The sequence below is a fragment of the Eleutherodactylus coqui genome, chromosome 2, assembly GCF_035609145.1.
Source record: "Eleutherodactylus coqui strain aEleCoq1 chromosome 2, aEleCoq1.hap1, whole genome shotgun sequence".
NCBI classification, from domain to species: Eukaryota; Metazoa; Chordata; class Amphibia; order Anura; family Eleutherodactylidae; genus Eleutherodactylus; species Eleutherodactylus coqui.
The window spans coordinates 6,339,514-6,367,431 of record NC_089838.1 but is presented as its reverse complement, the minus strand read 5'-3'; the positions used below and the strand labels follow the sequence as shown (position 1 = coordinate 6,367,431).

Below are 27,918 nucleotides of genomic sequence, written 5' to 3'. Positions count from 1 at the left end.
CACCTTCTAGCGCGTTCACGCGCAGAAAACACAAGAAGGTCCCGTAGATTCCTCCTACAGTCATGTGTCCATACTTACTGCATTCCCATATATCCTGTGTATTCGCTGCGGACTCACACAATCCCTTCGACTTTATTGGGAAACTTTGGCCCGTAAGATGGACCGACGTAGGACTCAACTTCAAAGTGCGTAAAATACATGCATGAAAAACTCAGGTCTGAACCCCACAACGCAAATCAGCGGTTTATGAGCTCCCCGTATTACGTGCGTAAAAAATGTACCCGGAATATGAGCGCAACTACGTCTGTGAATGAGCGGCCCTTTGAATGCAACCATAATGCTGATGTGGCCCCCAGGGGAAAATGAGTCTGACTGCGGCCCCCCACCCCCTCCAGGACCCCCTTCCTGCCAGAGCATGTCTGGTAATCACAGGGTTGTATCCGCATCACCTTATAGTGGTTGGCCGTGTTGGACAGTCCCTTTTTGTTAGAAGCCCCTCCCAACGATAAGCCGATCACATAGATCCTTAGTAATCGCTGCAGCTTTTGGTGGAACTTGGCAGCAAGTATTCCTCTCTCCTGCAGCGCCTCCGCAGGAACGATAAGGTATTACATACTGCAGAATGAAATCAGTAGTCTGTCCGTGTAATGCTGGGTCCTCCAGAGAGACGCTCGCTCATTGTAACCAGGTGTGAATACAGGACCCCCTTCACTAACCCCTTATAGGGCATTCGATGGGTTTTCTAATCCAGACAACCCCTGTGACTATAGGGAGAGGCTGATCAGTTCCATCTCGGACTTGTTTGCACAGGGACTAATATAGTCTCCCTGTTTTGGGTTGCATCAATGGTTAACGGACTACATGCAATGCTGCAGGAGGGTGTAAGATCAGACGGGTAAGAGTGCGGCGCAGCGATGAGCCGTACGAGGTCTCTGCACAGATCTTCATGGTTCCCTCCTTTCTCTCTGACTCGCTTCATTATGGAAGAAATTGCCTGCGGGGTTTGGATGGAAGATGTGACTCACACAGCTCTGTGTATCAGTAATCACGCGCCGGGCGCCGCTGCCGCCTTCCAAGCTTTACACCACCATCTTCCTACATATTTGTGTTTGCTATAATTCTTGAGCATCTCAGACCCCGGCATTGTGCTGATCCTCTGTCATACCTCCTGGAAATCTTTGAATACATTTCTAGCTATGTGTTACCATTTGTCATTGCGGTTGTATCCCTACATAGTCAGCCCTGATTGGAGCGCTCAAGAAATCGCCTTTCTAATATTTAGATATATCCAGGAGGAATAACACAGGAACGGCACAATCCTTATATATATATTTATACTTCAGAAGTATGTATATGCTGCTGCTGTGGTGGTAGCAGGCCTTCTTTAAAGGGGTTTTATGTAAGTACAGGCATATGATTGGTGTGGGGGTCCGGCAGCTGGGAGACCCTACTGATCCTGAGAGCAATGAATGGGAGCGACTGAAGCTACCGCCATCTTCTCGGCCCAGGATGTTCTTTCCTAGGTCTTGTTTAGTGTCGCTGTTCGTCCCTTCAGGAAGGTCTTACGTTTTTTTTCCCCTTTTTTGTTCCAGGGGTGGATGTCGAGGAATGGGGCAAATTCCTGCACACAAAGAACAAGGTAGGGCGGCGGTCAGTCATTATATAATCGCCCCTAAATGCTTAAAGGGATTCTCTAATAAGGGCCCCTTCCATGGCTAAACATAACAAAGATTGTTCTCCCCTCTCCCCACAAGGCCCCCGCCGCCTAGAAATATGTCACTGGGGAGACCCCAAGCCGGCGGGGAGGGATGAGTGGGATAAAGACTGTTTTGTTATGGCGGAACCCTTTTTAGAGAAATCGTTTCTATTCCTGCGAATAGACGTTATCCCGTACACACAGGATAGGGATAACTAGCTGATCATGGTGGGGCCGACTGCTGGGACCCCTGCCGATTGGGAGAATGGGGGTCCTGAGTGTCCTGCAATGAATAGAGCAGAGGTGCACTTGGTGGATCTCTGGATGCTGCTTTCCCGGTTGGTGGGTTCCCAGTGGTCGGACCCCCATCAATTGCTAGTTACAGCTGCTGTTAGTCAGAGCTCATAGAAGAGGGTCTCATGCCCAGATCTGAACAGCGGTGCAGAGACCCTAAAGCTCCGCGGCCTCCATAATACACGGCATGTGAGGAGCCTGCAGCACCTCTTACACAGCGGGGTCAAATGATACTTGACAATATAAAATTAAAGACCCAGTGCGGGCCCTTATGAGCAATGTATTACGGATGTCGTTGCTCCTCGTTTACTTCCTGGCATGACGACACACCGTCTACATTGTATCAATCAGCCACTATGATCATGTGATGCAAAGACTGCAGGACGTTATAATGTAAGTATAGGGAACAGCCACTTAATCCTATAGGGCCTCAGTGGGCAAAGGTTACTCATAGAGCAAATACCGCAGATCCAACTGTTAGCAGGTTCTCATGGTTCCTGGATCATCTGATTAGTGTTGCTAATCCTCGACCGGATGTTTTTATGCATCCACTCATGCTACCGCGGACTTCATTCTTTCATTACACGACTTGGGAATTTTAGTCTGGATTCCTTTTTGCCGCGGCCTTGCAGATTCTGGTGGTCCTGCCCTTGTGGAGTTGGAGTGAGTACTGCTTCTATATACCTGTTCCCCTTATGCACTAATCACAGGATGTTGTGAGGCGGAAGTAGATAATACAGACAAGATGTCAGAGGAAGTGGAGATATTTTTCAGGTGAAGGACATAAATAAAAAATGAAGAAAGTGGCTAAATATAGAACTGCAGACACGGCTCCCATTGATTTTAATGAGCTGCACTTGCAGTTCCAAACTCCGGCCACTACACAGAGGTTAAACCATAGACTTCCGCTCTGACATCTGTGCACCCGCTGACCGCGCTGCAGTTCCATAATCGGTTGGGGTCCCGAGCGACTGACCCCAGGCAATCAACTATTTATGACGTCCGCAGGATAGGTCATCAGTATTCTCCTTGGAAAACTTCCTTAAACTTTTAAGAAACTTTTTTTTTTTTTTTTTCAGATTTACACAGACTTTGATGAAATTCGTCAGGAAATCGAGAGTGAAACGGAAAGGATATCTGGGAACAATAAAGTAAGAATGAATTCCTTTAGGAAACCTTATGCTTCGGGGTTACTACAGCACGATACAATAAAGTGGTCCCAAAGGTGGAGGGCGGTATATTAACTGCCATTGTTCTTCTCTGCCAGCCTCTGATACAGCAGTTCTAGGACCTGTTTGCAGTCGTCCAAGATGGCTGATAAAATCTACTGACTATCTGATTCCCACAGTGTTAGACTAGCAATGCATTATATCTGCTCTCTGGTTCGCCAGAACGGCTCACGTGATCAGCAGTGGCCAATTAGAGAGCAGTGTGCGTTAGGTAGTTAGAAAATTGCTGGAGCTCTCTTGGATGGCCCAGAACTGGTGGATCAGAGGGTGGTAGAGATGACCTGTAGGTCATCCGCTCCTTCCGAGGTTTGTTCCGCTTTAAATGGCAATATTAAAAGATAAAGCTTGTCCTGCAATTAAGTCTGCAGATAAATAAAAAGTCACGATTAGAGATGAGCGAGCGTACTCGGATAAGCACTACTCGCTCGAGTAATTTGCTTTATCCGAGTATCGCTGTGCTCGCCCCTGAAGATTCAGGTGCCGGCACGGAGCGGGGAGCTGCAGGGGAGAGCGGGGAGGAACGGAGGTAAGATCTTTCTCTCCCTCTCTCCCGCCCGCTCTCCCCTGCTCCCCGCTGCGACTCACCTGTCAGCCGCAGCGGCACCCGAATCTTCAGGGACGAGCACAGCGATACTCGGATAAAGCAATTACTCGAGCGAGTAGTGCTTTTCCAAGTACGCTTGCTCATCTCTAGTCACGATTCTTGGAGGGCCGAATAAAATAACTAAAAATGGCTGGTGTTGAAAGGGTTAATGTAACCGAACATATCGGAACGGAATGTGAGTATTATAAGCCGTGTACGGGGCCTCCAGCTGACTGTCGTATTGTGTCTCTATGCTAGGGCATCAGTCCAGAACCCATCCACCTGAAGATATTTTCCCCCCATGTCGTCAACCTGACGCTGGTGGATTTACCCGGGATGACGAAGGTACGAGGTTACATTCATGTTCTTTGCTGGTGGTTGCCGAACTCCCCTCGGGCCGCATTCACACTGCGGGATTTGTAAGCTCCAACCAGGAGTGAAACCTACAGAGAAAAATATAATGGGAAGATTTGCATCTCCCTAGTTTGGACCCAACTCCTGGTAGTAATCCATCATGTGATTGGGGCCTTATACAATGAATAAACCCCTTAAAATGGGCTTGTCCAAGAATGGATAAACATGGCTGCTTTCTTCTATAAACAGTTGCAAACCCAACTACAGGTTGTATGTGGTATTGCAACGCGGTTCAATAAAGCCCAGTTGTAACACCAGACAGTTCGTGGACTGGCGCTGCTACTTAGAAGAAAGCCGCCATGTTGGTCTGACGGCTTCTTTCCCTGTCAGCGTTATTCATTTTTCTAACCCACCAGGTACCAGTCGGTGACCAGCCCAAAGACATTGAGATTCAGATCAGGGAGCTTATTCTGCGGTACATCAGTAACCCTAACTCCATTATCCTGGCCGTCACCGCTGCTAACACGGACATGGCGACGTCTGAGGCGCTGAAGATTTCCCGAGAGTGCGATCCAGACGGTAAGTGTTCAGTAGGAGGTCCCAGTCTGATGCGTTTCATACTTGGGGCAAGGCATTAAATTAAGGACAACGCCCGTCCGTATTCCCCTGCTCGAGACACCCCCTTTTAAAGGGGTTGTCCCGGACTTCAGAATAGGTCATCAATAGTTGATCAGTGGGGGTCCACCACTCGAGATCCCCATTGGTCAGTTGTTCACCAGGCCCGCTGTCGGTGCAGATAGTGCTGTCAACTTTGCAGACACTTGTTGGTACTACATTAAATTCAGTGCAATGCAGACAGCGCTATCTGCTTCCAGTGCTGGCTGCTGGTCGTTGGTTATTTTGAGCGATTGGCCCTGCCGATTATTTATTGAAGGCCTATACAGCGGATAAGTGTAATAATACATTTGTCGAGCAGTAGAATTACTCAGCCGTTAAGCACTGATCTGCATGGTGGTATTTCCAGTGATGATCCCCAGCCAATCAGTGTTGTCATGGGTAACTCCAAAAATTTCACAATGCAAATGAAAGATGTTGTCTGACTTAAAATTTTTAATAATTTTTTTTAGAACAGCTGCCCTTGCAATAACATAACAAAAGAAACAATACTGCCCTCTATCCTGCCCCTAGGAAACTGCAGCAGATCCTGCAACGATCCCGGTCTGTACTGACCATTGCAGCCAGTCAGTGGCCACAGAATCACCGTTCCAAACTCCTGGCATTATGGTACCCAGGGTGTGAGCACTGATGTTGAGAGAATGGGCAGTGACGCTGTGGCCTCCGACTGCCTGCAGCATTTCCCGGAGGAGTATAGTTTTTTTTGTTTAATTGCATTGGCAGCTGCTTTAAAGAAGTTAAATTTTTTTAAAGTCTGATAACCTCTTCCCGCTGTAGGACATAGTTATGTCCTGCAGGGTCGGGGTATGTATGAAGAGAGATCACACAGCTATCTTTCATCATACATCGCGGTTGCAGGACTGTCTTGGAAGTATGCCTATCAAGCCATCCCTGTGGGGTGGCTTAATAGACTGCCTGTCAGATTGCAGTATGATGATATGCTATAGCATTACATCATACCGCAGGAGCAATCAAAGCATCGCTAGTTGTGGTCCCCTAGGGGGACGAAAAAAAAGTGAAAATATAATACTAATTGTTAAAAAGGAAATAAAAGAAAACCCTTTGCCATATTTATGATAAAAGAATCTAAATATAAAACAGAAATACATACTTGGTATCGCTGCATCTGTAAATGTCCGATCTATCAAAGTAACGCGTTATTCACCCTGCACAATGAATGTCGCCAGAAACAAAAAATAGACCGCCAGCGATGCACTTTTATGATCGCCCTGTCTCTATGAAAAATTGCAATAAACAGCGATCAAAAGGTCATATAAATTCAAAAATGCTACCAACGCAAACAGGACGTCCCGCAAGAAATGAGCCCTCGCACAACTGCGTCGACGGAAAAATTATATAAAAAAAAGTTATAAAGATGGCAGCATTTTTGTTGCAGTTTCCGCCGTAGAAACAAGACGCACTGAAAGATGGCAGAAATTCGTTGTTTTTGTCTTCATTTTACTCTGCTTAGAATTTTTTAAAAGTTTTTCAGTACATTAAATAATACCATTAAAAAAATACAAGTCGTCCCGCGAAAAACAACCCTCAGACAGCGATGTCGATGGAGAAGTAAAGAAGTTGCGATCTTTTAAAAGGGGAGTGGAAAAAACAGAAAGAAAAGGGCCGCGTCATTAAGGGGTTAATGTCCCTGTCCAAATTTGAATAGTTGCAATGTGGATGAGGCTATCAGTAAAGATCTGGATTTTGCTCCATATAGTGTCTCACATGACGGCGCAGCATCTGGAGCTCTGACATTATAAAGGGGGTTTCTATATGGCTTCTTGGGGTGTTCTCTGTAAATAACAATTACCTCTTATCTACAGGTAGGTGATGAGTGTATGATGGCGGGGGTCCAATCGCTAAGACACTCGGTGGTCATGAGAACAGCAGTCCCCTGTGTGAGCTGTAGTGCCTGTGTGTGACCGCCACTCCATTCACATCCATGGATCTGCGCTCGGCTCTCCATAGACTATGGATGGGGAGCGGGTCACATATGCACTACAGCTCCATTCACTGTGGGGTCTTTGAGACCACTGTTCTCTTGATCGCCCCCGTCCCAACAGTCGGACCCCCCGTGGACATGCATTTATCACCTACCCTGTAGATGAGCGATAGTTATTTATAGTAAAACCCCTTAGCCTGGTGTATTTTCAGAATCGGTGGCACTCCTGTCCTTGGCTTCTGTATGCTATTGCAGACAGTCTGCATTCTGGACATAAGCTGTGCCCAAAAGTGGGGCTGTTGCAAAATGTAACGTGGGGAATATTAGACATTGCAGACATGTGAATATCCCAGGAACCAGGGTTTAGGATTAGGGGTGCTGTGATCTAAACTTCCTAAAATTTGTCTGTCAGGACGGAGAACGCTTGCAGTCATTACCAAGCTGGACCTGATGGATGCCGGGACAGACGCCATGGACGTTCTACTGGGGAGAGTCATTCCTGTGAAACTGGGCATTATTGGAGTGGTCAACAGGTAGTTACTGTTTGATGTTATCAGTACTGGACCCCACTGACACCTGAAATCTGTAATACATGACCTTAAAGGGGTTGTATCAAGGTAGACTTCTATCGCCTATCCATAGGCTAGGTAATGAATCAGATAGGTGGGGGTGGGGGGGTCTCCTTGCTACTAATCCTGAGAACATAGGTCCCATGTCCCCTTGTTTTGTTACTGTGGGGATGCTTCTTCCACCTCAGTGACATCAGATTGAATACAGTGATGGCCACGTATGTGCCACCGCTACTCCCTTAATTTCAATGGGGCTGACGGAAATATATCGGCTATCTCCGGCAGTCCCGTTAAAAATGAATGGAGCTGTACGGCCATCGCTCCATCCAATCTCCTTACTGCAGGGGGTGCAGTGAGCCTGCACTGAGGAGGACAGGGAAACGGGTCCCCCATTCTCTACATCGGTGAGGGTCTCAGTAGTGAGACCTCCACCAATCAGACTTTTATCACCTATTGCAGCACTTTAGAATTGGGCCTGTTTTGTATATTTTTTTTAAATTCGAAAGTAGATGACCAACTGAGGTTTAAAAAAACCCAAAAACTGTAGATGGTTGGGAAAATGTTATTACGCACCTAACCTAAGGTGACTGTCCTCTCTTGCACACCAATTTATTTATTTTTTTATTTTGTTGGTGTGAAACTGGGTGTCAATAAATTTTTATATACATTTTCTTTTTTTTATCGGTGTGAGCTCCATTTTCCTGATACAGAACTCCAAATCCTCTAAATAAACAAACATATGGTAGATTTAAATGATCTGCCTGCAGCCACCACTAGGGGGAGCTCACTGTATACTATTCATACATCTCTATAATACAGTGCATCCCCATAGGGGTCATGTTTTAAATCTTTGTGCAGGAGGTTTGGCGCTCTGTGTCAGAAAATAGGATCTCCGACTTCTATAACCATATACTGCGAAATCAGCACGGAATTGTGAGCCTAAAAGATGTACTTTACCCCCAGAGCATTATAATTGTTGTATTGTTTGTAGGAGTCAGCTAGATATCAATAATAAGAAGAGCGTGTCGGACTCCATTCGGGACGAGTACGGTTTTCTACAGAAGAAATACCCATCTCTGGCCAATAGAAGCGGAACCAAGTACCTCGCTCGGACACTGAACAGGTAAGAGCTGAGCTGTGCTGACTATTTTTAAAGTGCTGCTCCGGATCATGTTCTGTCTTTGATGGCCATAAGAAACAAATGATTACATATTTGTCCCAGGAGCTGACACTCCTATTACCATGGGATTCTTATTTGAGTTCTGATTTAGTGTGGCACACGACCTACCTCAATTATTGGTTTGTTTTCTTCTAAGATGCCCTTATGACTATTAAGGTGACTCTCTGGTCCTGGAACAAGATGACCTCACCGCTTCTGACTACTTGATGCACAGTGTAGTAGTATACATTGTTAGTCTAAGACTCTACTTGCTGCTCTGACTGGCCGGTCAAAGCACCACGTATTGTGTTATACTAATGTACAGCGTTCATCAAGTATTTAAGGAACACGGCCATCTTTGTTCAGGCCCGGGTTGTCACGTTAATTCATATGGAACGGTAGAATTAGAAGGGACCTCCAGGGTCATCTGGTCCGACCCCCTGCTCAGTGCAGGATCACTAAATCATCCCAGTCAGATGTCTGTCTGCCTCTGTTTGAGGACTTCCATTGTAAGAGAATTCGACACCTCCCGTGGCAACCTGTTCCACTTATAGATCACCCTCCTGCCTATTATATAATGTTCTGTGTCCTGTCTGCAGGCTGCTGATGCACCACATCAGAGACTGTTTGCCGGAGCTGAAGACGAGGATCAACGTGTTAGCAGCTCAGTATCAGTCGCTGCTGAATAGTTACGGCGAGCCGGTGGACGACAAGAGCGCCACGCTGCTCCAGCTTATTACAAAGTTCGCCACAGAATATTGTAACACGATTGAAGGAACCGCAAAATACATTGAAACCTCAGAGCTGTAAGTAAGCCCAGACGGTAAGACTGTCTTTTCTTGGGAAAGCAGAGTGATGCCATTACTACTCCAATTACTGGTTGTCACTCTGCTTCCCTGGGCCGGTCCGCTGTGCAGGAGTCTGGGGGACAATGGAGACATATTAAGGCCTGTTTTCATATCTGCATCAGAGCTTCGTTCTGGCACAAGATCCCGGATGAACTACTATAGCATGCTGCACTATTTCAACTGGGCTAATGCTAGTTAGAATCCTGGAAGCCGGATGGTTAGTCATTCCGGCGGTTCCACTATTTTAGCATTTCGCCTTTCATGACAAACTTGAATAACAAAAATGGACTCTTTTGGGGCGCAGATGTGAATGGGGACCGTAGTTAGAACCCAGCATCTACCTTTCTTTTTGCAGGTGCGGGGGTGCTCGAATCTGCTACATCTTCCATGAAACGTTTGGGAGGACGCTGGAGTCTGTAGACCCACTGGGGGGATTGACTACAATTGACATCCTCACTGCTATCAGAAATGCAACCGTGAGTTTTATGGGGTGCTCTTAAGATTTTTAAATTTTTTTTAAGGGGGGTGAGGATGATGAGTCACATGACTGGGTGTATATTGGTGTTATATGCTATGTTGATGAGTCTGTCTTCCCTTACTTGTCCAGGGTCCCCGGCCGGCCTTGTTCGTTCCAGAAGTCTCCTTCGAGCTTCTCGTAAAACGGCAAGTGAAGCGATTAGAAGAGCCGAGTCTGCGCTGCGTGGAGCTCGTCCATGAGGAGATGCAGAGGATTATCCAGCACTGTAGTAATTATAGCACACAGGTATGGCCGGAGCACGAGCGGTGCAGTACATAACGGGGGATAACGACGCTAATTACAGCTCTGAGACTGTTGTAATCAGAGGTCAGGTACTACGAAGCGGCAGTAATTATCGTATACCGGTGATGACGATGCAGTGTGTGACTCCGCTCTGACAATCGAGCTTTGCCTTCTGTCACTACGTGATTAGTGGAGAATATCGCTTGCATGTAAAATCCGTAAGGGTCTATTAACATGGAACGATTATCATTCAGATTGTCGCAGGAATCCGAATAATCTCGTTCGGTGTAAAATCTTGCCGCAAGTGAACCACGAACAAGAATCTGTTCGTTTATATGCAGTCTCCTTCGGTGGAGCGGATCTGTATGTGGATTAGCCTCTGTCAATGGGGTGGACACATTTGTCCTAAACGCAATGTGAATTCCATGTCAAGAATTGACTTGCAACTTTTCGTTCCCCTTGATGCAGATTTCAAATCTGCCCCACATCGACTGCACCACAGATTCCTGTGCAAGCGAAGAGAACAATTTATTTTATTTTTTTTCTTTTATACCCTATTTTTTGTAGAATTGTCGCGGATTCTGCATGAAATCTGCAGCAATGTACTCTGAACATGGCTTTAGACTCTGCACGGGTTCTGCTAAATCAGCCTTAGATCACCATTGAACACGGTTTACATACATTCGGTCCAGTAAAGCTGCAAGTTCAGGTGTCGGTTAGAGACCCCAATATACAGCCATATTACAGCTTGCATCTCAATGTCTGTGGATGTTGGTCTATGCATCTCCTAACCCAGGATGAGGCCTTGACCGCCAGGCAGCACCTCACTCCTGCTCAGCCGCCACGCCTCCATGGGATATACTCTTCTCCCGCAGTAGACTGGTGGTTTATTCTTTGCTCTTATACATAGTCCAGCAGGGAATTCCATGATATGATGGAATGTAACAAGTTTCAGCTGCGTTCCTTCTCCTCACTGTCTTGTGTCTTAGTTGCAGCAGGAGCCTCTCCCTTCTGCTCTGTTAGAGTAAGGCATAGATTAAACCACACCCCCTTGACAATGTCCTACGCCGCAGCCATTCTCCAGCAGGCATAGTAGAACTTGTAGAGATCCTGTTCTCTGCAGGATCTCTACTAGACTGCTTGTTACAGGAACCAGCAGAATATCCCGCAGGGACGAGACTGTCCTATTTACTTCTAGCATTCTTCTTGGGGTTTGTGTTCCTTTTAAAGTTTATTTGTAAGAATTATACACATTTTATAATCTTCTTCCAGGAGCTCCTGAGGTTTCCAAAATTACATGACGCTATTGTAGAAGTAGTCACATGTCTTCTACGGAAACGTCTGCCAGTGACCAATGAGATGGTAAGGCCACCGGGGGGGATATTGGCTGCTATGAGTAGGGACTTTTGATGTATTTGGTGATTTTGATCTAACAGACCCAAGAAAAGGAAGTGTCATCAGAATTTTCAAATAATTGAAATATATTTGAGTAAGCGAGGCTTTACACAGGCGCTGGAAGTAGTTTCTGAAGGGTACAAACAACTGTTTCTGTGCTTTTACACAGCGATTGTTCACTCGTTCAATGACTGAACGAATTATTGGAATCGTTTATATGGGCCGACATCATTCTTCAACTGCGGGGCCTGAGGTTCTTAGGCGGGCATGGATTTAAAATTTTGACCCCCTCTTCAAAGTATGATTGTTGGTTCCGGAGTCAATAGAACGCACATAGTACATGAGGACCTCTAGAACATGTTTAAGTGCTGCTGCTGCGCTCTCTTGCTTGTTTGAACGAACAGTCAGCGCTGCAGCGAATGTCTTCAAAGACCAAAAGAGACAGTAGTAGCGAGTAGCAGTTATTTTAAAGGCCAGCAGTGACTGTTAAGCCAAAGGTCACTCATGTATTTGTGTTTTTTGGAACCAATGAACATTAGGTGGGATGGCAAAAGGTTGAAAGCGGGTATGAGCCAATGAACGCTTAGTGGGAGGCGTATGCCGAACAAGCGCACACCTCCCTGCAAAGTTGTTGGCTCATTGTTGAAAGTCAATTGTTACAGTTTTCTATGTGTAGACTATCCACACTTTTAAGCAAGAACAAATTTTTGATAAGTCCCTGTGCCGTGTATGCCAAAGACAGGGGGGTCCGGCAGTGCTAGACCTCCCTGACTGCCACCTCAAGGATCTGACAAGTGCTGATAAAGTGCTCTGCCAGGTCATTGAGGGAACTAGGCGGCCATACATATCGCCGCTGTACACTTCCCCACTTCCTTCCTGACTCTGATGTAGACAGGAAAGAGAGCTGAAACCTCAGCAGATACTCTGGAGGTAAAAATGTGGAGGAAACCAAGGCTGCTCGAAAGTACCCCAACCTCCCCGTTGGTCATAGAAAACATGAAAAGCCCTAGAAGGGCATCTTATAGTACCTGTTTACCTCGGACTTTAATCAACCAGCATTAGGTGAGCCGAAAGAAAGCGACTGGTGACCGAATTTGTCGCTCATCACTCGGTTTGTGGCCGTGTTTACACGGACCAATTATCTCTTACATTCACTGTATGGAGCAACTTTTTGGACAATAGCTGCCCGGTGTGAAGCCACCCTAATGCCAAGTAGAGAAGGGAGTCAGGAAATAGTGTCAGTAAATAGTCGAGTGAACAAGTGAGTAGTGGGCGAGTCAAGTGGTAGAGCACCCTGCGCTCCACCGCTCTATTATGGAATCTACCGCCTCTCCCCTGTGTATAGGACTAACGGGTACACTTGGAGGGGAGTCAAGTACTGGCCTCAATTACTGTGCGTTTCCAAGAAGAATTGGAGGAACGGCACAAAACAAAGTTGTAAAGGGAAAATGCTCCAGAACTGTCAAAGTAATAAAGCGGGGGAGCGGATGCATCCTTCCTGCAGGGGTTGTCAGACGGGGACATTCCTGTTCATGTGCCCTGATGAGTTATATGGACAGCATGGAAGGGAGTCTTTCTCGGACTCGCCTCTCCGTATATGAGGGACTCTCCGTACTAAAGGAATTGTGCAGGATTGAAGATTTCAGCTGCTTTCTTCTGCCAACACCACCACACCTTTCATGGATTGTGTCTAATATTGCAATACCATAAACAACCAGGAAACAGGTGTGGTGCTGTTCTAAGAAGAAAGCAACCGTTTTTGCATTCTTGTCGAAACCCTTTAACTGTAGCTCATTGATTTGAAGGGGTGCCATATAGTACCACACGTCTCCTATAGGGGTCGCTGCAGCTGTTCTGATGACATTATAGTTTCACCCTTGTGTAGAGTTTGGAGTGACGTGCCTTCATATATGTTCCCATCCAGGTACATAATCTAGTGGCTATAGAACTGGCGTACATCAATACCAAACACCCCGACTTCGCCGACGCCTGCGGACTGATGAACAACAACATAGAGGTGAGGAAAGCGCCGCCCCTGCTCTCCGCGTACAGCGGCCATGATGGAGAGCTAGCCATCTAAGCAGTAATGCCCTTTTTATTTTTGTGTGTGCAGGAACAGAGGCGGAATAGAATAGCCAGAGATTTGCCCCCTTCTGCAGCGCCCAGAGATAAGGTGATCCATCAGGTGACCATTATGTAAATGACGCAGGTGATGTGGAAGACAGCCGATAGACGTCATGTAGGGTGCTAGCCGCTAGTTAAAGGGGTTCTCCGGACAGACACGGATGGCGTGTCAGTATGGGGTTCGACTGCTGCGACCCCTACTGACATGTAGAATGAAGTGATAACGCCGCTTGATCTTCTGCTGCCTCACGTTTTTCCACAAGGCCTTTTTCTTCTATCATTTTAGCTTTGGATTTATTTCACTACCGAGATGTAGCAGAGTTGAGTGTGTCATGTAACTCCAGGGGGGCTGCATTATTTATAGGGGGTAAGGCAATGTTGAATTTTACCTGCTCGCTGATATACACTGCTGGCCACTTTGTTAGAGCTTCCCTGTATGGACGTTCCCCCCGTGACCCCGGCGTGCGGCATAAAGTCGCGTGATAAGTTTTCTGTGGATCAGTTTTTAGTGTGAATCCACATTAGATAGAAAATCCAGAGATTAGAGTGACTTCCAACGAGGCCGGTCATCGGTACTAGAATAGCCAGGCCCCGGGGTGTCACTGCCAACCACGGGGGTTTTCTCAAGCAGCGGTATAGAGAGTATACAGAGAACGGTGTAATCGAGGAAACCTTCAGCGAACTGGGATCCTGTGGACGGAAACAACTCGTCGCTGAAAGGGGTCAGAAGAGGATGTCCGGAATCATGATGATGAACAGGCGCTGCACAGGCAAGGAAACTGCAGCCGAATACAACGCTGGGGCTCTAACTGCAATGTACTAATATAAAACTCACCGTTTCTTACCACGGCCGGAGTATAACAGCAGACGGCCGGCTCTACCATTATGTCTAAGAGAAACGGAAAGGCGAAACTCCAGCAGCAATAGAGCCCAAAACTTGTAGCACTGAGCAGCGGAAAAACCTCTCCTGGTCAGATGGATCCAGATTTCTGTTGCTGATAGGAGGCAGAATTTGGCGCAAGCAGCATGAATCGCTGACCCCTTCCTGTCAGCCGGTCAGAACATGTCAGCACCGCCCTCTAATCTGCAACAACTGCAGGAAGCTTCCTGTCCGCGGGGGCCGATATTCCTGCAGAACCATTGCATCCCCTGGTGGGATATAGACCACGACGAATCGCTTCAGTTCTGGTGGACAAAGGCGTCCAATGCCCTACTGGGTGGGGGGCTCTAATAAAGGGGTCATTTGGTGTAGGTGAGAGTTGTTCCAAATTGCAAACCAAGCTCTGCTACATCTATTTTTACTAATATTCCCTTTATAAACTTTTTGTCCTCTGTAGCTTTTGGGCACTTTTAAGCCCCGTTGACACAATTAACATTTTATATCTTTTATTAACTACAAATATCTATTTACATTTCCCTGTATTTCACGCATTGACTATAATCACATGAAGCTTTTGCTCTTCTGTTCCGCTCCTCATGATACCGCGGCCGTGCGTGGATTTTGCTAGTAGCATCAATGCAAAAGTTGGCTCTGGATCATGAAGGAGGGCAATGAGCCGTCTGGCTGCACGTCTGTATAAATGATCTGATCTGTAGGGTTGACCCCTCCTGCTTTCCTTACAGTGTCCTGTGATCTCCAAACTGGGGCGCTCTGACCATTCCCCACATACTAGATGTACAGATGTAGCAGCGTCAACCGTGCACCGCGACCTTTTCACCGTTTGAGTAGCGTGGCTGCTCCCATTCACTGTGAATTCCTACAAACGCATCAGCGAGGTTACGAGCCACTAGGAGGCGGTCCACGGGCCATATTGTGTCTCTTCGTTTTCCTCTACAACAGTGGTTTGCAGCCTGTGGCTCTCCAGCTGTTCCAGCACTAAACCCCCAGTATGCCAGGCTGGGAGTTGTAGTCGTGCAACAGTTTGAGATCCACAAGGCGTAGACGACTAGTGTGTTGCTCCATGATCCAGAGGCATTGGCCTCTGCATGCTTCTCGGCGGACGGGACGCTCTCTTACTGCTCGTGTGATGTGTGACAGTCCGCCGCGCTCTTGGCTAATTCTGCATCTGGTTCTTTCTCTCTTCCTCTAGCCCTCTAAAGCTCCAGGGCCCCTGGCACCCGCCGCTCTGGAGCCTTCCTCTGATACTGATGGCAAGGTCTGTGCCAGCTAAGGCTGCACTGCATGTTCTCTTACATCGCATGATGCTTGTGGCTCCTCTTTGCATGCTGTGCATCATTCATGCATGACGCAGGAGTTCTACGAAGGCATAACATACGGAAGAATGGGCTTGCGCCATTTTCTCACATCTGCAATACAAGCTCCTATATTAATGCCGCACCAAGAACATCCGCTGATCGCCATGGGACTCTGCGCTCGGCTCTGTAGAGCTACGTGGAGCGGTCCGGGTCTTGTGGCCTGAATCACAGCTGTCTAAAAGTGGCTTTAAAGTGAAAGTCACCTTACTGCACCCCCGCAGTGAGGAGGAGACTGAATGGAGCGCTGGTTGCACAAGTGCGTTAACGCACCAATCACTTACAATGGGACTGCGGTGATGGCTGAACAGCGAGCGCTTAAAGGGGTTTTCCGGTTGTTAAGCAAATTTTCAAAACTTTTTTAGATATGACAGGTGTTGGCGCCATTTTTATGCCCAGCCGGTTATGGGTATAAATTACTCAGCCATTGCCCACTTATCCTGTCCTCCATTTCTGACGTTTCCCCACATCGCTAATTTCCACAATGGCCTCTGCATCCCTGCTAACATGCAGCTTAAAACTACATTTCCCTCAATTCCCCGCTCTGTACGTCCTTCCTGTCCATGTCCCCACTAAGCATTATACGGATATTGGTCAGCAATCGGGTCCCGAGAGCTGAAGAAAGTCGCCCCTGGTGGTTCTTACTGAGCATGCCCGACCTGTAGCACTGGAATGTCTATAGGACGTATCCATAGCAACCTGGGGATAAACACATCTGAAGCGACAGGGGAAGTCGATGGTTCTAAGAGCCGCAGGCACACAAAGCAGAACCACATTGCAGACTGTAACATTTGATTAGATTCGTTTGAGAGCAGAACTGGAAAACCCCTTTAAGCATTTCCATCAACCCCATTGGAGTGAATGGAGGGCCGACCGCACATGCTCTTCCAGCGCTCTATTCATTTTGACATCACTGCTTGGGAAAAAGCAACCCACACAGTGACCGATTGTCCTGGCTTGTCCGAAAAAGGGTCGTGCCTAAATTGTGTCAATCTTGGGTGTAAACTAAGCCAACTAATACGGTAGGTGGTCTAAATGTGGACTAAACAGTCTTAAAATGCAATAGATTTATCGTTTTGGGATTCATTTGGTGCATTTTAAGACTAACAGTATTACTAAATAAGCCCCAATGTCCGGATGTCACAAGGCGTTTCGCGTCCCGCTGGGGCTGCTCACGTTTTACAGCATCGGTTATTGGCAGGATTGCATTTAGAGCCAGTATTAGTAACTTGTGTCTGACCATATTGTGTGTGCTGTCCTTCCAGGCAGTGTCAGCAGGGGGCGTTGGTGACACAGTCTCTGATGCTGGGACCGGTAATTGGAGGGGGATGTTAAAAGCCTCAAAGGGAGAGGATTCTCTACTAGATGAGAAGAACAAATCCTCCCCTGCCCTTCCTGCCAGCCCCCAGAGGGGCCACGCTGTAAATCTGCTGGATGTGGTGAGTCTGCGGAACAGTGCCAGTATGGTATGCTGGGCATGTGCCCACTATCCCTTCTTGGAGGAACCCCCACTGCACATCATTATGGGGTATCGTCCAGGCGGTCACTACTCTCTCTTCTACTGCCGCTGCCCTCTAACTTTTATCTCCTCTCTCATTTCAGCCTGTGCCTGTTGCCAGAAAGCTTTCCGCTCGTGAGCAGCGCGACTGCGAAGTGATCGAGCGATTAATTAAGTCTTACTTCCTAATAGTGAGAAAGAATATTCAGGATAGGTGAGTGAATGCGGGCAGCAACTAAGGGGCATCCATTGTATAACACGAGGCTTTAGGTCTCTAACACGGGCGACGCAACATCGCCTTTGCAGCACCACGTGCGAGGATTTTGGGGGGGGAGAGGGGGGGGGTGAAAAATAAGCCCTATCAGGCGCTGTCAGCTCCCTGCAGGTCTGCCCTGAAGCTCCTGCTGACTTGCTTGAAGTCTTCTGTCATCTCTTCCTGGATTGGAGGTACAAATTCCCCATCTCCAGGAAGCGCTGGCTGTGATTGGCTGAGCCGCGGCGCTCGAGAACCTATTGGACCCAGCGCCCTTGGAAAACCAATCACAGCCATTCAATGCAATGGCTGTGATTGGTTCATCGAGTGCTGGATCTGATTAGCTGAGTCGCTGCACTTGAGAACCAATCACAGCCAGCGCTTCCTGGAGGCGGATGATTTGAACCCCTGACCAGAAAGCTCCTGAGAACTACAAGCAACAAGCGGCACAGTCAACAGCGGCTGTTAGGTAATGTTTGTTTTTTCCTGCAGCTAGGGCTTATTTTAGGGCTTTTACAGTAGGATTCCCTACTGTAAAAGTTGCACTGCACGAAAACCGCGTTTTCATGCGATGCCGCAGCAGGAAGGCTCCATAGGGAAACATGGACTCAGACATTGCAAATCGCGGCAATATTTAGCAACCCACTATTTTTTTTTTTTTCCTTGCAATGTCACATGGCTAATGTGAAGGAACCCGCTGGAAAGCACAAGCTTCACATACATGCGACTTTTAGCGCTGTTGTATCGTGCAAAAATCTGATTATTTTTGTCGCCCGCGTGAAACCGGCCTTAATGGCGGATGTTCTGTCTCCTCAGTGTGCCAAAGGCCGTAATGCATTTCCTAGTGAACCACGTGAAGGACACGTTACAGAGCGAGCTGGTGGGTCAGCTGTATAAATCCATGCTGCTGGACGATCTGCTCACCGAGTCGGAAGACATGGCTCAGCGCCGGAAGGAGGCTGCCGATATGTTAAAGGTATTTAATAAGCGCCAATTATATTATAGCGTGATGGTGAGAGGCAAAATTCTCACTACGTGGAAATGCTGGTCATGTGGTGAGAATGTTGTCCACCCTGCAGCTTCTTAAAGGGGCGTTCTGGTTTATTTTGAAAGTTCTGCAACTTCCTAATATACTTGCTGCAAGTGAATAGACACTATATTTGCATCCGTCTTGATTAGAGATGAACGAGCATGCTCGGTAAAGGCAGTTACTCGAGTGAGCATCGCTCTTCTCGTGTAACTGCGTACTCATCTGAGCAAATGTGGGGAGGGGAGCGGTGGGGAGAGCGAGCGAGAGAGAGAGATCTCTCTCTCTCCCCCGCATTTGCTCGGACGAGTATGCAGTTACTCGAGAAGAGCGATGCTCACTCCAGTAACTGCCTTTACCGAGCGTGCTCGATCATCTCTAGTCTTGATCTTATCCCGCTTACACAAGTGAGCTTGCAAGATTGCACTCTGATACATTGAAACGAACCCTGCACATTTGTGAGCAGGACATGATCCGCATGAATGTTCAGACGTCTGATCAGTGTTTCCATTCACTGACAGCGCGGATCTTGAAAAGGTGAGTCATTTTAAGAACAAATAGAGTTGCAGAGCTTTTTGTTCTGAGGGTCGCTTCGAATTAATGCTCTTCCTACCTTATTATGTTGGCACTCCACATCAGAAGCAGATGTTGGCGGTGTGGCAATATTTTGCACATTCCAACGAATATCTGGTAAATTTTGTGCGACTGATGGCAGCGGAGGGGCGGTCTGACAAAGTGGTGTCTGCCATGAAAGTGCGTGTAACGTCGAGGCGTGTAGCTGAGTTCTTCCATGTAGGGAAAAAAATTGCACCCGTTGACGGTCGACTCTTTTGATCGTTTACAGAGACCCAAACAGTGGATGTTGGCACAATCGGGCGGTGGGTGGCGCGTTTCAACAGTGGTCAGATTCCGGAAGGGCCATGAATATGAAGAGCGCGTCGATCAGCTGATCTGCAGATCATCGTTTTCAACCCATTGAAGCTGATAGTCATGTTCTTACCCAGAGTTCCATGCTCTTACCCAGAGTCCCCTGACCGTAAGCCACCGGTTCGGAAGGATGAGCTGATTGAACATCCAGAGCATGGCTTGTCTTTCACGTTGCTGTCACCACTGGTGAAGCGCGCCACCCACCGCCTCGCTGTGCCAACATCCACATTTAGCAAGCATCCATAGATGTCAGTGGGTGAAGGGGTTTCCACAATTACACCTTTAACTTTATATGTGCCTTCATGTCAGGCGGCTCCTCTGCTGTCTAACAAATCTTGGTGAGCTTCAAACTCTCCTGCCAACAACCACATCTGACGGTGTGTGCCAACCTAATAAGATGGCGACCCCTGTACAATATCTGAGATTTTATTTAAAGGGGTTTGCCAACATGCAGGGCTCGGGGCGAACAGCTGATCAGTCCGGGTTCTGCTCTCGGCATCTCTCACAATGAGCTGAAGCTGTGACTGGCTACACATTTCATCTGCAGGCTAGATGCAGAATTACAGGATGGCCGTCCTCTAGTACCAGCATGGCACCGGATCCACCAGAAGGGGAACAGATCATATTGAGTGGGTCATGCATGGGGATCCCAAACGGGCGAGCCTGCTCTGACATCTATATGCCCTAATAGGGCAATGAACAAGGGTTGTGCCAAGGGCATAACCCTTTTAAAGGGGCCGTGTCACCTGCCCAAAGAACCATAAACTAACTTTTGCTGCTGTTGGGGAGCTGGGTGCTATGTTCGTGGTTTTGTTTCTGTATACTCGCCCTCTTCCTGGTTCCCGCTTCTCAAGTCCATTCGCCGGACAAGCATCTCATTCTCTTCAGTCCCATGCGCTTGCTCTCCTGTACAACTCTATTGGAGGGCGCACCTCAGGACTCTGAAATGAGTGAGATGTTTGTCCGGCGCGCAGACTTCACTGGTGAGAACCAGGAACGGCACCCGGCTTCCTCTCGCCTAACAGCGCCATGTGTTAGTTTACAGATGACAGGTTCCCTTTAAATGCAGCTGTGGTACCGGCCCCGCAGCAGGGGGAAGCTGTGGCTGATCTCAGGACAAGCTAAAACCTGAAAAGTGTGTCTCCCCCCCTAAATGCTATATGTGTACACAAATGCTGAGTATATCCATGCCCAGATGTAGCCGCGCCAACCCATACTGTGGTGTGCCTACGCTGGCTGCAGGGTGCAGGCTGCTGTTAAAAGGGAATGGCCCGGCGAACGGTTTGTAGCACAACTGCTGTGACGGTTGCCACGGCTACAGCTGTATAGAAGGTACTCGCATATCGCAGCATAAGTATATTAATATATTGCGTTTATCCCATCAGGCTTTGCAAAGAGCCAGTCAGATAATCGCCGAGATCCGGGAGACGCATCTCTGGTGACCAGGAGGTCGAAACGTCCCATCGTAGTTAGAAGCAAAGTCACACAGCTCCTAGGAGTCGGCAGTTTACGGCATATACTTAAGAGTTCTGTTTATAAGGAAGCCGCTAACCATATATACAGTACGGGGGGTACGGACGTTCAGGCGGGAATCTGATGTATACAAGTCACAGCATAAATATTGCGTCTCGAGTGTCCCCACCCCCACCATGCAGATTACCCATTGTGATTCGAGCTGACCAACTGTTGTGACTATATGGAGCAAAGCATGCTGGGAAGCCCCTTTATCGTTCCCCTTCACTCACATGACTGTTCCATCGGTTTAGTTTAAGGTGACGTATGTTTTCTACAGAATCCGTACAATTCTCTGGAATTGCGTGAACATTTTTTTTTGCCTTTTATCATTTGATATTGCACTGAATGAAATCGTTCCACATTTGGCCGTCATCCAATAAAATGCTCCAGAACATTTTGGGGAAATCTCCACTCTGTATGGAGGTGATTGTGAGTATGTTGATGAAAACGCAGTCACGGAGCCGCCATTTTGTCTCACAGTTGTGACTAGGTTTTAATTGGCTAAAATCTACCACGTCGGTCCCACAAAATGGCTGCATGCATGAGGAGGTTAACATTATCATGGCTTTCAGCTGTGCGCCCGTGACACAGAGGCACTTTCATCTGTGTGATGGCTTTTGAGGGTTAAACTAGTGGGTGGTAAGTCCTTCCACTATTTATATCCCAAAATTACATTTTGGAGGGGCTGTAGGCTGTGCCTGGCATCAAGCTGAAAAGGACATCAGGAAAAAAACACTCTGAGCTGCTATCGGCCAATCGGGATCACAAGGAATGTTCTCATCACTGCCAATTGGCTGAGACTAGCTGGCTGAGAAAGAGCTCTCCCCTTGTAATGCTCCTTCCAAAGTGTCCTTTCCAGCAGGATGCCAGGCACTGTAGATGATCTAGCTTTGGGATGTGAATAGTGAAAGCTCTTACCACTCTTAACCCTTTAAGAAATAGTGGGTGGCAAGAGCTTTCACTGTTCACATCCCAGAACTACAGTTTGCAGAGGGTTGTGTATGGTGCCCATCATCCAGCTGAAGAGTTTGGAGGGGGTTGCCCACAGTGCCTGGCATACTGCTGGAAAGGACATTTTTAAAGTAACTTTTCAAGAGGAGAGCTCTTAGTCAGCTATTCAGGAGTGATGAGAAGACGGCTACCAATGCTGATTGGCTGAAAGCAAGTTAGTGTTCTTTCATGATGTCCTTTTTAGCTGGATGCTAACCAGAGTCTACAGCCTCTCCTTTAATCTGGTTGTGAGGGTGCAGAGTGGCAAAATCTTGGTTTTAAACTGCTGAGATGCCCCTTAAAGGGGTTGTACTAAAATTTCAAGTTCTCCCCTGTCTTTTGGATAAGGGATACCTTGCTGATTGGTGGGGGTCTCTCTGCTGTGGCCCCACCAATCTCGAGAACGGGACTCCTGTGTCCCTCATGTTACTGTTGGGGTTGCTAATCCCCCCCCAAATCCCGCAGTGATGTAACTCGAAGTGGAGCGCCAGCTGGACATGCACGGTCAGCGCTCCATTCATTTCAATGGGGCTGACAGGAATACCTGAGCAGGTGCCGCTCGGGTATCTCGGCAGTCCCATTGAAAGTGAATGAAGCCCTGGTGGACTTGCATGACCAGCACTTGGTTCAATCTCCACCTCACTGTGGGGGGTGCAGTAAACTCTGTGAGGAGGACACAGGGGTCCCGGAAGTTTCAGCACTAAGACCCCCACCAATCAGCAAGTTATCCCCTGCCCTGTGGACATCAGCTATTTCTCTCTGGGGGACGTCCCCTCTTAACCCTGCATGGTTAGCCATTTTATGTTTAGATCACGGACAATGAAGACTTGAAGAATACGACCTTTCATGAAACAAAAAAAACTTTATTGCTGCACCCGTGAACATTGTGTGCTGTACATGTCTGTCTTTTCTGCCTCCTGATGTGTCGGGGTTGTGTGTGATACGTTTAAAGGGACCTACACCAGATCAGGAGGGGACGCCGAGCTCCGTGATACGTCCGCTTCCACACCTTGTCTGTGTGATGTAGGGGAACAAGCGCCGCCTGCGGCCAGTGTGCTTGTCCTCCGCTGCCAGTGTTGGTCCTGGAACACATTATATGTTCTGAATTGTCTGTGCTTATTGTAAATAAACTGGTCCTGCAGAAAGCTCCCGTCTGGCCGTCACTCACCTGCATTTGCGTCCGCCATTACTCACTTTTTTAATATAACCGTCATGGCGGCGTATTCGCAAAAATAGTGTGCAGATCTGCGGTGCAATTAATTAATCTAACGTGTTAGAGAATTTCTGGAAGTTCTGTTTGTAGAATCCTTCCCAAACACTAGATGGCGCCTGTTGAAGGACAGAACAAGATTTTCAGATATGTCTTGAGGCATCTCATTCGGCCAATCGGTTCCTTCGATTAGGGTCTCTATATCCTAAAATCGTCCACAGATGGGTGTCTGGCTGGAGGAGAGTACTTGGTACAAGTCCCTGAGCTGTTGGTGATATATGCCGCCCCGGATGGCTTGGATGAAAGGTTCAGTTTTGCCGTTGCTACATAGCTGCCAGTTGTGTAGCTCAACTGCTGTGGTCGGCACCTTCATCAATGTAATTAAAGCCATTGTAATACCAGAGCCAACCTAGGGCCAGCTGTGGCGCAGTTCTCCTACAGTTTGTTTAAAGGGGTTGTACCACAATTGGAAGTTATCGCCTATCCACAGGTGAGACCCCCAGCACTCTCTAGAATAGGTCTCCCGTGTCCTGCTGTCACTGTGAATGAAGCACTGGGCGAGCATACGCGGTCAGCAGTCCATTCATTTAAATGGGGCTGATGGAAATACCCGAGGGAGTGCCGCTCCGCAGTCCCATTGACAGTGAATGGAGCGCTGTGACCAGCAATCCATTGAGTCTCCTCCTCCTTACTGCCGGAGGTTTATTGACGCCACAGTGTTGAGGACGGGGACATGGGAACCCCATTTTAGAGATCAGTGGGGGTCTCGGGGGTGAGGCTTCCCCCATAGATCAGCAAGTTATTCTGTATCCTGTGGATTGGGAATAACTTGCCGTTTTGGTACAATCCCTTTAAGGGACGGGTCGTCCGGCTTATAGTGACTTGTAGCTTTTCTTGCGGTGGGTAAAGGGGTATTCCAGGCATTTACTGTTGAGGCTCTAGCCTCAGGGCAGATCATCAATCGTTGATTGACTGGGGGTTCACCCCCAAATCAGCTGATCCTTTGTCTCGCTGTGTTAACTACTAATGCACTACACGTGCTCTCTGATTGGCCAGTGCTGCTCACATGATCAGCACTGACCGGTCTGACACTAGTGCACACCATGTCACAGCAGCATATAGTTTCTTCGACTACCCGTGTGCATCAGGTAGTCAGAGAAGCATTGCGGCCATCTTGGTTGTCCAGGGCTGGTGGGTCGCCTTAATAAAACAAAGTTTACTCTGAAATGCTGCACCTTTTTAGAGCAAAGGGCTAAATGCGTCCCGGTTGGAGCACGGGTCTTATATGATGCACAGCGGTCGGGTCTGGAGATCCGCGGGCCGGCCGGGACACTTCCAAAGTCCATATGTAAAATGGAGGCACAATAAAGCAGCGTGATTGGCCCCTAAAACATGGCTCTGTGTAAGGAGGGGGCCGCCCTCCCGCAAGCACATCGCCGTGTATAGTGGAGCCTCAATCATGGACAAGATCCTTCAGCATCACAGGTGGATGAAATGCCAATCCAATACATTTCTTACCACTAGCTGGGCACACAGTAAGGGGCACGAGCCTCGTCCGCAGCACCTCCATCCACCAGATGGAAACCCAGGCCAGGGTCCGAGCTGGAGCAGGCGTCTAGTATAATGTACAACCATTTGGCGTACGTTGTACTACATCTGATAGGCTGAACATGGCCATGCCCTTAATGCTACGCTTTACCCGCTTTCTGAAATTGTTGGGCCTGGCCCAAATGCCCAAAAAGTTAGGATTTTGCCAGAATTGTGATTGTACTCAGCAAGAGAAACCAAATACTCTTGTAGAAATACATTTTAATGGCTAGCAAAAATACATGATTTGAAGGCTCTGGGACTCGAGCAGGCTCTGAGTGAGCGGGGGCAGTGGGACTCGCGCAGGCTTTGAGTGGGGGGAGGTGGGGGATCCATGGGACTCGCGCAGGCTTTGAGTGGGGGGAGGTGAGGGATCCGCGGGACTCGGGCAGGCTTTGAGTAGGGGGAGGTGGGGGATCCGCGGGACTTGCGCAGGCTTTGAGTAGGCGGAGGTGGGGGACTCGCGCAGGCTTTGAGTAGGCGGAGGTGGGGGACTCGCGCAGGCTTTGAGTAGGCGGAGGTGGGGGACTCGCGCAGGCTTTGAGTAGGCGGAGGTGGGGGACTCGCGCAGGCTTTGAGTAGGCGGAGGTGGGGGACTCGCGCAGGCTTTGAGTAGGCGGAGGTGGGGGACTCGCGCAGGCTTTGAGTAGGCGGAGGTGGGGGACTCGCGCAGGCTTTGAGTAGGGGGAAATGGGGGACTCGCGCAGGCTTTGAGTAGGGGGAGGTGGGGGACTCGCGCAGGCTTTGAGTAGGGGGAGGTGGGGGACTCGCGCAGGCTTTAAGTAGGGGGAGGTGGGGGACTCGCGCAGGCTTGGCAGTAGTTCAATGGCTTCTTCCATGAAACTATAGAATCCCACCATAGAAAACTATGTATGAGCTCCGCCCCTCCCCCTCTAGCACTAGATGGAAGGCAGTTGTTTGTTACCGATGAGTCCCTTATATAATCGCCACCACATTCTCGGCAGTAAACGTCTCTGCCTCCCATCCTCCCTGTAATCTTAGCGATCACACATTCGCCGGTGGTTTCTTCTCGGCCCCGAGGTGCCAGGATTTGAAAGACTTTCCAATTAAAAAGGAATTACCAGATCATAAAAAGTGATGATTATGTGAGGCGCAGCAGAAAGGCTGAATGCAGATTATATAAGGAGGAGAGTCTAAAACAGAGTGCTGTACGGCGCTGGGAGCCGCAACCAGGAGAGGCGGCGGCAGGACGGCGCCTGCTTGTACGTAAAGGAGCCAGTCGGCCGTTCTGCAGCTCTTACACGATGAATTACTGCACATTGCCACAGTTAAAGGGGCAGTCCAGGGCAATGCTGCTGATGACAGGCTCAGGATAGGTCGACGATAGTCGATCAGTTGGGGGTCCGCCACTTAGATGCCCACGGTCAGCGCTGCAACACCCAGTAGTAGTCGATGCTGGTAACTGCAGCTCTCATTGATGTTAATGCACTGCGGAACCAGTCAGTCACAGATGCCATCACAGCACATAGCCAAAGGGAGACCCCATTATAAGTGTCCATTATGGGACTGATCTGCTTTGCCCAAGGCTTGTCAGTCCCAGTGTTGAGCCAAAACAAACAAGCAATGGGCATTTACCCTCCGCAGCCTGGCGAACCAGAGCTGCAACACCACAATTCCTCTGGTCTCTGACTGCAGATGTCAGGTGATGCCCTATCAGCCAATCAGAGGCCACAGTGTCACCGTTCTGAACTCTTGGCATCATGGTGCCCGAACCATCGACATTGACTCTGCGGGCAGCGGTCACCTGACGTCCGGAGGCGGCTGAGGAGGGTAAGTACCTGTTTATTTTATTTCAGCCATTTATCTGTAACATAAGCCTTATTCACATGCCCATGTGTGTAAACCGCTGCAGGGTCCCACAGTGTTGTACCAGGCCATGTGACGCTGGCTAAAGCCGCGTATGACCGCCGTAGTGTGTAAGGCTGAAAAAAGACATGCATCCACAAGTGGAAAGTTGAAGAGTAGCATGTGAGAAGCAGAAATCCACGTCTCTCTAAGTCCTGTGGGACTGCTGCGATGACTGAAGGAAAGTGGACTGGAAGGGTCCCCTCATGTTACTCTATATGCATGGCTAGGGGCTGACGTCATGTGGGACTGATGGCCAGGGGGCTGACGTCACGTGGGACTGATGGCCAGGGGGCTGACGTCACGTGGGACTGATGGCCAGGGGGCTGACGTCACGTGGGACTGATGGCCAGGGGGCTGACGTCACGTGGGACTGATGGCCAGGGGGCTGACGTCACGTGGGACTGATGGCCAGGGGGCTGACGTCACGTGGGACTGATGGCCAGGGGGCTGACGTCACGTGGGACTGATGGCCAGGGGGCTGACGTCACGTGGGACTGTCAGTGAACAACGAAGAGACAATTCAGTGGAGATTCAACACAAATTACCAGTAAGAGCGCAGGCCAGAGGACCATGCAAATTTGACCGTGTGGGTTCGAAGAACTCGAACGCAGGTCAGTACTCGCACCGCCTGCAGACGACACAGGACTACTTCCGGGATGATCTGCCCCTCTTGTGGCCACTTGCAGTACACTTTCCTAAAGGCCGATTTAGACCCAACGATTCTCGCTCAAGACCGTCTTTTGAGCGATAATCGTTGTGTGTATCTGCACTGACGTTGTGCCGTTTTCATTAAGCAGTCGCTGATCGTTGTCTGTCAACGATGAGCCCTATTAGGAATTCACAGCAGGATACAGCTGATACTATTGTTTCAGCTGTATCCCGCTCACTGAACACAGGTGGGGTATGAAGAACACAGCGGTCCAGCTGTGTTCTTCATACTCTGCACGGAGGGCACAGCTGTATACCAGCTGAGAGCTGCGTGAACAGCTGGGGTATGAAGAACACAGCAGTCCAGCTATGTTCTGCATACCCTGCTCGGAGCGCTCAGCTGTAGAACAGCTGAGCGCTCCGAGTAGAAAACAGGTGGATGCAGAAGACAAGCGGGCCCACTTGTCTTCTGCATCCCCAGCTCGGAGCACAAAGCGATCGCTCAACGTTTGA

General features: G+C 48.6%; 1 protein-coding gene across 4 annotated transcripts in view; it reads left to right on the top strand.

Moving 5' to 3' along the window:
- The window catches only part of DNM1L (dynamin 1 like), a 36,258-nt gene extending 13,022 nt beyond the window's left edge, over positions 1-23,236 (top strand). The window contains exons 3-19 of one of the 4 annotated variants that reach the window (XM_066590220.1): positions 1,593-1,639; positions 3,070-3,141; positions 4,061-4,147; positions 4,573-4,735; positions 7,186-7,306; positions 8,334-8,465; positions 9,101-9,307; positions 9,705-9,825; positions 9,957-10,112; positions 11,382-11,471; positions 13,429-13,521; positions 13,618-13,677; positions 15,719-15,784; positions 17,147-17,320; positions 17,484-17,593; positions 18,449-18,608; positions 20,972-23,236. In XM_066590220.1, coding sequence (XP_066446317.1) covers positions 1,593-1,639; positions 3,070-3,141; positions 4,061-4,147; positions 4,573-4,735; positions 7,186-7,306; positions 8,334-8,465; positions 9,101-9,307; positions 9,705-9,825; positions 9,957-10,112; positions 11,382-11,471; positions 13,429-13,521; positions 13,618-13,677; positions 15,719-15,784; positions 17,147-17,320; positions 17,484-17,593; positions 18,449-18,608; positions 20,972-21,028 — 1,916 coding nt within the window. In that variant the 3' untranslated portion in view covers positions 21,029-23,236. Of the gene's footprint in view, positions 1-1,592; positions 1,640-3,069; positions 3,142-4,060; positions 4,148-4,572; positions 4,736-7,185; positions 7,307-8,333; positions 8,466-9,100; positions 9,308-9,704; positions 9,826-9,956; positions 10,113-11,381; positions 11,472-13,428; positions 13,522-13,617; positions 13,690-15,718; positions 15,785-17,146; positions 17,321-17,483; positions 17,594-18,448; positions 18,609-20,971 lie in introns of all 4 variants that reach the window. The other 3 variants (XM_066590219.1, XM_066590221.1, XM_066590222.1) reach the window with 3 other exon arrangements.
- The last annotated feature ends 4,682 nt before the right edge of the window (positions 23,237-27,918 follow it).